A 10,448-nucleotide genomic window follows, 5' to 3' on the forward strand; every position below is an offset into this window, starting at 1 on the left:
ATTAGAGGGTAAAAGCCAATTGTGTGATTCCGAGTGAAATTTGGTGAGACAGAAATTGAGAGAATGTCTGAACAAGAAGGTTCCAACTCAAGCACGTCGGCTATCACAACAATACATTGGAGGATTTGACACAACGGTTTGAACTTGCTTTTGGGGTTGTTAGAGATAGGCTGGATTAACAAGATGCTTGGAAGGCTAAGCAAGAAGTTTGGATGACGAGGATGGATACATCAGTGGCTAATCTTAGTAGGGAGCCGCGGGCGGAGATATCTAATGCTAGGAGGCCGGGAAGGTGGGAGCATAGGGTGGAACGGGAAGCATTTGATTTGGGCAGTGAATGGGATGATGAGGAGTATGGAGAAGTGGGAATGGGGCAGATCAGGAAAAGAGGTGGTAGGCCTGAACGATGGGGTAGGAATAATCATGGAGATGAGGCGGATGGGAATATGGGCAATATCAAAAGTCCATTCCTCAATTTAAGGGGAAGAGTGACCCAGAGGCGTACTTGGAGTGGGAAAGGAAGGTGAAATTAATTTTTGAGTGCTATAATTATTCGGAGGAGAAGAAGCTAAAATTAGTGGTGTTAGAGTTCATTGATTATGCAATAATTTGGTGGGATCAAGTGGTTACTACACAACGACGGTGTAAGGGAAGATCAATTAGTACTGGGAATGATTTGAAGGCGTTGATGAGGAAGCGGTTCGTTTCTAACCACTACTATAGGAAGATCCATCAGAATTTGCAAAGCCTGTATCAGGGGTCGAGGAGCGTAGAGGACTATCACAAGGAAATGGAAATACTCATGATCAAGGCAAATGTGGTAGAGGATCGGGAAGCTACCATGACATGGTTTTTAAACGGTCTAAATCGGGAAATTGCTAATGTGGTGGAATTGCAGCATTACGTGGAGCTGGAGGACATGTTGCATGTAGCCATGAAGGTGGAGAAACAACTGAAAAGGAAGGGGACTACGAGGCAGCCGGTGAATACTTCGTCTTCTAACCCAAATTGGAAGTCAAAGTGGAATGGTAATAATAAGGGGGTGAAGTAATAGCCAAAGGAAAAAGTGAGTGGCAGAAGGGGAAAGACGAAAGTGCTAGTAGGACAGTGCCAAAATCGGAGCCACAACCATCATGAAGCCGAGACATCAAGTGTTTCAGGTGTTTGGGGACGGGACACATTGCATTTCAGTGTCCTAACAAACGAACCATGGTGTTGCAGGACAATGGAGAGGTGGTAAGTGAGAGCGAAGGAGAGTATGATGACATGTCGGCGTTGGAGGATGTTGGTGATGAAGACGAGATTGAATTTGCCGTTGGGGAGCTGCTGGTCTCGAGGTGAGCACTTAACACTCGAATCAAGACAGATGATTCGGAGCAGCAGCAGGAAAACATATTCCACACTCAGTGCCACGTCCACGATCAGGTATGTAGCTTGATTATTGATGGTGGGAGTTTCACAAATGTGGCTAGCACAACTTTAGTTGAGAAATTGGATTTAGCATTATTGAGACACCCTAGGCCTTATAAATTGCAGTAGTTGAATGAGAGTGGAGAAGTTAGGGTAAATAAACGGGTGTTAATTAATTTCTCAATTGGGAGATATAGTAACAAGGTTGTATGTGATGTGGTTCCTATGCAAGTGGGTTATATTCTATTAGGGAGACCCTGACAATTTGATAGGAAGGTTACACATGATGGGTATATGAACCAGTATAGCTTTGTCAAAGATGGGAGGTCCATTAATCTTGCGCCATTAACACCGGCTTAGATGTATGAAGACCAAATAAAACTGAAAAATGAGGAAGAAAGGCGAGTGAGAGAATCTACAAAAAGGAGAGAAGATAGTGAGCCTGTGAGAAAGAGAGAAAATAGCGAGGTGGCCGAGAAGGGGGAAAGGGAGAAAGGCCACATGAGAGAAGAGAAAAAGAGTCAGATGAGCAGAGAGAAAAGGTCAGTTGAGCGAAGAGAAAAAGAGTTAGCTGAATGGAGAGAAAAGCCAAAAGTTAACTTCTTTGCGAGGGGGAGTGAATTAAAAAAAGGCTTTAAGTGATGAGACACAAGTGTTATTGTTAGTTTACAAGGAGTCTCTCCTCTCCCTTGAGGAGTCTAACACCTCCCTCCCTAGCGTGGTTAAGTCTTTGTTATAGGATTTCGAAAATGTGTTTCCGGAGGAGGTGCCAAGTGGATTGCCACCAGTTTGAGGGGTTGAGCACCAAATCGACTTCATAACCAGGGCTATCATTCTAAACCGACCAGCTTACCAAAGCAATCCTGAGGAGACGAAGGAGTTTCAGAGACAAGTGGTGGAGTTGAAGAGCAAAGGTTACGTGAAGGAGAGCATGAGCCCATGTGCTGTGCCTGTTCTATTAGTGCCAAAGAAGGATGGGACTTGGCAAATGTGTGTGGACTACAGAGCTATCAACAATATTACAATAAAGTATCATCACCCTATTCCTAGGCTATATGATATGATTGATGAATTGCATGGTGCTTGTGTTTTTAGTAAAATTGATCTTAAGAGCAGGTACCATCAAATTCACACGTTGGAGGGTGATGAATGGAAAATGGCATTTAAAACTAAATATGGGTTATATGAGTGGTTGGTTATGCCGTTTGGTCTCACAAATGCACCGAGCACATTTATGCGTTTAATGAATCATGTTTTATGTGTTTTCATAGGAAACTTTGTTGTAGTTTACTTTGATGACATTTTAGTCTATAGCAAAGACCTAGGTGAGCATTTAGAACATTTAAAGTGCGTACTTGTTGTGTTAAGAAAGGAACAATTGTATGCTAATTTTGAAAAGTGCACGTTTTGCATTGATATAGTTGTTTTTATAGGATTTGTTGTTAGTGCTAATGGGGTATAAGTGGATGAGGAAAAGATTAAAACTATTAAAGAATGACCAACACCTAAAAATATAACTGAGGTTAGGAGCTTCCATGGTCTGGCTAGTTTTTATAGGCGGTTTGTGAGAGATTTTAGCACAATCACGGCATCATTAACTGAAATCGTTAAGAAAAGTGTAGGTTTTCACTAGGAGGAAATACAAGAACTTGCATTTAATGCCATTAAGGATAAATTGTGTAAAGTACCTGTTTTGGCATTACCTAACTTTGATAAAACGTTCGAGATTGAGTGTGATGCATCAGGGATAGGTATTGGAGCAGTGTTAATGTAGGAAAGGAGACCTATTGCTTACTTTAGCAAGAAGTTAAGTGGAGCTGCACTGAACTACCTAATGTATGACAAGGAGCTGTATTCCTTTGTTCGAGCATTGGAGACTTGGTGTGGCCTAAGGAATTGGTGATACACACCGATCATGAATCCCTAAAGCAATTGCTGGGTCAATGTAAGTTGAACAAGCGACATGCGAGGTGGATGGAGTTTATAGAGACATTTCTATACGTCATCAGGTATAAGCAAGGTAATGGAAAAGTAGTTGCAGATGCGTTGTCCTGAAGGTACGTGCTTCTTAACTCTTTAAGTGCGAAATTACTTGGTTTTGAGCATATTAGGAGCATGTATGAAAATGACCTTGATTTCTCAAATATTTATAATTCATGTGCTAAAATGGTTGTTGATAAATTTTATAGACATGAAGGATATTTGTTTAGGGAGAATAAGTTCTGTATTCCAAATTATTCAATGCGTAAATTATTGGTAAGGGAAGCACACAATGGGGGTCTAATGGGTCATTTTGGGATTCAAAAGACTTTAAACATGTTAGGGGAACACTTTTATTGGCCTAAAATGCGTAGTGACGTAGAACGGATTTGTGAGAAGTGCATAACTTGTAAACAGGCTAAATCAAAAGTTTTACCCCATGGCTTGTATACACCTTTACCTGTAGTGAATCTTGGGTGGATATTTCTATGGATTTTGTGTTGGGATTACCTAGGACAAAGAAAGGTCGGGATTCCATCTTTGTAGTGGTTGATAGGTTTAGTAAAATGGTACACTTCATACCATGTCACAAAATCGATGATGCCACTAACATTGCTGATTTATTCTTTAGGAAAATCGTATGTTTGTATGGAGTCCCTAAGAGTATTGTGTCAGACCGAGATGTTAAATTTTTGAGTCATTTCTGGCGCGTTTTGTGGAATAAGTTAGGAACTACATTGTTATTTTCTACAACTTGTCACCCACAAACGGATGGTCAAACTGAAGTAGTAAATAGTACCATGACTCAATTGCTTCGAATAGTTATTAATAAGAACTTAAGAAATTGAGAAGATTGCTTGCCATTTATTGAGTTTACTTATAATCGTGCTATACATTCGACTACTTCTTATTCACCTTTTGAAATTGTGTATGGATTTAATCCACTAACTCCATTGGATTTATTTCCTTTGCTTGTGAATGAATGAGATAACATGGATCGTAAGAGGAAAGTTGAGATGGTGAAGGCACTTTATGAGAAGGTCCGTTCGCAAATTGAAGAGAAGAACAAGCTCATTGCGTCAAAGGCAAACAAAGGGTGGAAGCGTGTGACATTTGAACTCGGAGATTGGGTATGGGTGTATTTCAGAAAGGAACGTTTTTCGGAGCAGCAAAAGTCCAAATTGTAACTGCGAGGAGATGGTCCTTTCCAAGTCACCGAGAAGATCAACGACAATGCCTACAAAGTGGACTTGCCAGGTGAATCTAATGTACCGACTACATTTAACGTTGCCGATCTTTCCCTTTTTGATATAGGTGCAGATTCGAGGACGAATCCTTTTGAAGAGGGGGGATGATGTGATCCAAGAATTAAGCTTGAAGACGGCGAGTTCGAGTCGAGACCCGTTGATTATCGAAGGCGAATCGATGACGCGATCGAGAACAAAGCAAGTGAAACAAGTAATGAGATTTCTCGTTCAAGAAACCATTGATGGAACAATGTTTGGGATTCAAAATGGGACAAGTTTCATGTTCGGATCGAAAGTTGAATCAAAGTGGATCAACTCAATATAAGTGGATGAAGACGGAGGCCAAAGTAACAACCATGCGGCCGCATGGTTTTAAAATGGTGCGGCCGCACAATTTTAAAATGGTGTGGCCACACAGACCCATGCAGGTTTTTCTCAAGAGGCGAAAGTTCCTTCCATGTGCCGCATGGTACAAAAATCTGGCAAAATTTTTATTTTTTCGCGAATTTCTTTATTTTGTTAGAATTTGATATCAATTAGATTTCTTTCCATATTTTGACGATTTTGCACGATTTTATCTAGGATTTTAGCTTTAGTATAAATACTCTCTCCATTACATTGTAAAAGAACTTTTGACAATTATTATTAAATTAAAGAGAGGCTTCTATTTTCTTCCAATTTGTTTTTTTTTGAACAATAATTTAGAACTTATCAAGGATAATTCCTTGTGGCGTTCAATACCGGATCGTGGGTTCTTTAATTTGTAAGCAAGGGGTTCATTGCATCACCGTTATCTTTGGGTTCTTTGTTTTATCTTGTTGAGTTCAAATCCAAACTGGTTATCAATTGGCGTTCTTGGGTTCCGCATTAATCTAGCTGTGGGTGTCGAAGTCTAAGTTGCTACGGGGTTCGCATAAGAAAGATAGCAATCTCAAAATAATTAAGATAGGTATTGTCGAGCTTATTTAAAATAAACTAAATAAAAAAATTTAGGAGATTCGGTTCTTGATCTAGAACTGAACCAAACTCCTCGATTCTTGATTTAGATATCCGTTCATATATTTTATTTAAGAAGAACTGCTCGTTTCGGTTCGAGAGTTTTGTCCATCTCTGAATATTACACGAAAATAAAAAAATATTTTTTTAACTATACATTTTTCATCAATTTACTATTCCACAATACATTACACAAAATGAATGAGGCTCAAACGGGGCCTAGTTTTTTCCTTGTAGTTCATTACACTTTTTATAAACCTTCGTCTTAAATATATATTTAAAATTGACCTCTCATTAAAAAATATATATATAATTTTCCCTTTTAATTTGTGCGGTTGAATCCCTGATGAAGTTTGTCCACTAGTCCTACCTTTCTTATCTTTGAAATTGTTGTAGAGAAAAGTAGCTTTTATGATCGGTGCTCGTTCGGTCTATTGCACTTAAATTTGACCTAAAATTATTCAATATGGATAACACAGTTTCAAGCTTCATGAATTAATTATTCAGGACACTTGAAGATCATTTGGATTGCAATCAATTAATTGGAAAAAATATTGGAGAACTATCTTGAGATCCAGTAAAGTTGACAATTAAAAATTTTGTGGACTGAATTGTAAAATTTCTAAACTTGCTTCAGATTAAGATGTTATAAATCGAGAATGATGAGTGAAAAGCTAAAAAGAATTCAAGGAAAATGCCAATTCCCAACTCCTCAAGTGTCAATGACACATAAAGTGTATTGTCAATTCCCAACTCTTCAAGCCTCGAGGGAACGTTTGGCTGAAGTTCGATTATCCCTAAATTATAATTGCATATCAAATTACATTTTTTAGAATGTGAGTTGTTTTTATGAATGAATAAATGAGAACATGACATTATTTAAATAACGCTAGACGAGTGTAGAAGAAAAATGGCATATTTGACAACACTAGATGAGCGTGGAAGGAAATAAAGAAGAATTTGGGGACCCAAGGAAAATGACATTTTTCATTTCTAGATTTGTTAAATTAATTGCTTCGTAGGTCATTATTGAAAAATGTTCAAGTGAATTATTTGGCCATAAATCTGTATAGCAAATTCTCTACAATTAGGCACAAAATTGACATACTTCACCATCAATTGGCAAACTAGAAGTTGACAAAGACAAGGAAACATAATTTTGTTAAATACTGTTATTACATTACATATGTCTATCTTTACATAAAACCAGTCTACTCTATATTCCAGAACTTGAAATATGTAAACCTCAATTGACTGATTGAGCAGTAACGTTCCGATTACTCCCAAAAGTCCGAATATGAACCCAATTACCAAACTAATGTAATATCCTTCAGTGATTAGCTTGTCTTCCTCAGTTTTTTCTTACTACTTGCGGTATCTTGATTTTTTGCTCACTAATTTTAGTTTCTTTTGAACAGGAATAACATATAGCAAAAGGGGTAAGTGACGTAGAGCAGAGACACAATTTCTTTGTTGATTGCTCTAGAGAATCGAGTTGGGAAGAAGTTGCAGGAGAAAACCTTGAGTTCGAGAGCATAACTCGAGTGGTTCGGCAACTTGTTGAGAGTATGAAGAAAGTTACAGCTGAAGCCATAGTTGGTGATATATGGTCAAGCATAATGAGTCAATGTGTAACATACTAAAAACCAATCTCCAACATGCAATGATCCCAGAAATTTACCTCGGCTTACCAGGTAGATCGGGCAAGCCTAAATCAGTCCAAAATAGTTTTTTTTGGGAAAATTATGAGCTGAATTTCTGGTGCTGCTATTAAGGGCTGGCACATTGATGTTGTTAATAAACATGGCGCTATTATATCACAATCAATTTTCGGATGATCAAAACATGAAAATCTAACCACTTCACAGGTAGTTTCTAGAATTTAAAACCAATAACATAGAAATAGAACTAAAGAAATAAACTAGAACTTCCAAGGCAAAAGAGCTCTCAAATACAATACAAGATTGTCCAATACAATAAAAGAGGCGTCCAGTAGAACAAAGTGTGTCCAACATGAGTTCTGAGCAGTACTCAATACATTTCAGATTGAAAGGAAACAAAAATATAAAAAAAATCAATCTCATCCAACAGATGTTAAGGGTCAGATCTGTCGAACATAGATATATAAACCCCACTTGCTAAATTATGAAGGGGCACATTTACTAGAAGTTGAGTTTGCATACACCAAGACCCTGTCTCTTGAACCAAAAATCACCTAGCTTCTTGTCTAGCCTGGTCATTACTCCCTTCTCCATGAACACATCAAATGTTTCCTACAATCAGCCAACAAAAAATATTAACAACGACAAGAGCAATAAACTAAAAAATGAACTAAAAATGAAAAGATTAACAGTAGTACTATATTTTTTAGCCTTCACTTGCACTTGTGAAACCATCACTACTGTCAGTGTCTTGTAGTTGTATATTTTTGTCTACAACATGCCTTTCAGAATCTACATAAAAGATCCTAGATTCAGCCACATCCACTTCTTCAGCTCTAATATCAGTACGGACTAAATTTTGGCTTTCAAATTCTGAATATATTCGAATAGGTTTCTGGGTCGATGGTTGTTGATCCTCTTGGAATGCAAGTTCCATCCTTATGCGATTATCAACTTCATTATGATCATCCAAAACTTGAACAAAAAGAAACAATATGTATTACAACTCATTTTACAAAATACTTTTTTGGGTTAATTGAGACATTAGTTACAACACTTACATATTCCTTTAACCAACACGAAAAATGTTCTTCCCGTAAACCATCAAATTGTCCATCATACATTTGAGGATGCAACATTCTCATATGTTTATCAAACACCCTACATGTGCCATGATAAATTGTAAATGCATCTAAGCAAGCATACAGTTCAATATATATACATATAATAAATGTAATTATAACAACTTACGCGATAAAAAGAGTTACTTCCTCACAATTGAAGAGCACATACGTTGATGCTGCTCTGAATTCCTCATTCGTCATTAATCTGCTATTATGACGTTGCATGCCAAAGGGTCTTCCAAGGTAGGTAAAAATTGATAGTCTCCCTTGGGAATCAATATGACCTCCATCATCGTTCCTCAACACACGATTCAATCTTGTTTGAATAATTTGATCAAAATATAGAGAGCAAAAAGTTGACATTTCCTCTACTAAGTATGCCTCTACAATAGATGCCTCAACATGAGCCCAATTTTTCACTTCCTTTTTTAAGTGGTGTATGAACCTGTGATACACGAAATGAATATCATTTAGACTACAAAAGGTAAATAAATATACAAGCATGTGTTACCTCTCAAAAGGATATATCCAACGGTATTGCATAGGACCGCCAACCTTTGCTTCATAAGCTAAGTGAACAGATAAATGCTCAATTGAATCAAAAAAGCCTAATTGAAAAATCTTTTCAAGCTTGCATAATGTCACAACAATGTTTTGCTCCAATTGCTCCATATCTTTTATCCTCAAAACAGGAGAACATATATCCCTAAAAAAATGGCTAAGTTCAATTAAAGCTTCCCAAATTGGTTTGGGCAACAATTCTTTAAATGCAATCGACAGCAATCTTTGCATAAAAATATGGCAATCGTGGCTCTTCATTCCATAGAACTCACAATCACCTTTAACACAATGTGAAATATTTGATGCATAACCGTCAGGCATTCTTAAATTCCTAATCCAATTGCATAATTCTTGTTTTTGTACATTAGTCAAGCTGTAGGAGGCCTTTGGCATGAATAGTTTCCCCTGTTACCTTCATATATATGAAGCTCTAGATGATTGCAATAGAGCTCCAAATCCTTCTTAGCCTTAAAGTTGTCTTTACTTTTCCTTTTATATCCATAATTGTGTTAAATATATTTTCGAATACATTCTTTTCAATGTACATTACATCTAAATTGTGCCTTATGAGATTTTTATCCCAATAAGGCAACTCCTAGAAAGTGCTTCTCCTCATCCAATTATGGCTATGACCAAAACCTTTGATTTCTTTTGAAGCTCTAGATGATTGCAATAGAGCTCCAAATCCTTCTTAGCCTTAAAGTTGTCTTTACTTTTCCTTTTATATCCATAATTGTGTTAAATATATTTTCGAATACATTCTTTTCAATGTACATTACATCTAAATTGTGCCTTATGAGATTTTTATCCCAATAAGGCAACTCCTAGAAAGTGCTTCTCCTCATCCAATTATGGCTATGACCAAAACCTTTGATTTCTTTTCTCTTATAAGCTTTGCCACTTGCAATGCGTGGGAGGTTTTCCACTATACTTTACAGCTCTTTACCAGTTAGCTTATGTTGTGCCATATTCTTCTCAACTCTATCTTTGTAAAACTTGTCTCTTTGTTTTCTAAATGCATGGTCGGGTGGTAGGAATTGACGATGACAATAAAGAAAAGATGTTTTTTCTCCATTTTTAAGCTCGAAAGACTTAGTTCAACCCATATCCCGAAAAATAACTAATATTCCATATCAATGTAGCTTTCAACTGAAAATTCTACTTCGTTTGTATGTTGTTTGCGAAATTATTTTCTTTCGATTTTAAACTACCGCAAGTGTACGGTTCGTTAACAAGTAATAAAGTGGATTCAATGGGTCCGAATGTCGTCCCACAAAGATTGATTAGTTCAAATTTTATCTAACATAACCTTAACCGAAACTGGATTGCCAAAGTGGATGTGAACCTAAGTAAAACACTAATTTCAAAAAGAAACCCTAATTACGCAAATTTAATGAGTGAATTGAAATTAAAACTCAAAACAATATTTTAACACTCTAGAATAAAATTAAATGTTGAGAATACACGTT

At 37.0% G+C, this 10,448-nt stretch overlaps 1 protein-coding gene across 5 annotated transcripts in view; it reads right to left on the reverse strand.

Annotated features, from left to right (window-relative positions):
* Positions 1 to 7,542: 7,542 nt before the first annotated feature.
* The window catches only part of LOC111407911, a 12,162-nt gene continuing 9,256 nt past the window's right edge, over positions 7,543 to 10,448 (reverse strand). Inside the window, exons 1-6 of one of the 5 annotated variants that reach the window (XR_002705234.1) lie at positions 9,848 to 10,407; positions 8,930 to 9,618; positions 8,546 to 8,863; positions 8,356 to 8,455; positions 7,993 to 8,269; positions 7,543 to 7,906 (exon numbers count right to left, since the gene is read on the reverse strand). Coding sequence is in view for 3 of the 5 variants with exons in the window: in XM_023037623.1 (XP_022893391.1) it covers positions 7,796 to 7,906; positions 8,356 to 8,455; positions 8,546 to 8,863; positions 8,930 to 9,372 (972 nt within the window). In the remaining 2 variants the exon portion in view is untranslated. Of the gene's footprint in view, positions 7,907 to 7,992; positions 8,456 to 8,545; positions 8,864 to 8,929; positions 9,619 to 9,847; positions 10,408 to 10,448 lie in introns of those variants that run through there. The other 4 variants (XR_002705233.1, XM_023037623.1, XM_023037625.1 and 1 more) reach the window with 4 other exon arrangements.

The sequence above is a fragment of the Olea europaea genome, chromosome 13, assembly GCF_002742605.1.
Source record: "Olea europaea var. sylvestris chromosome 13, O_europaea_v1, whole genome shotgun sequence".
Taxonomy (NCBI): Eukaryota; Viridiplantae; Streptophyta; class Magnoliopsida; order Lamiales; family Oleaceae; genus Olea; species Olea europaea.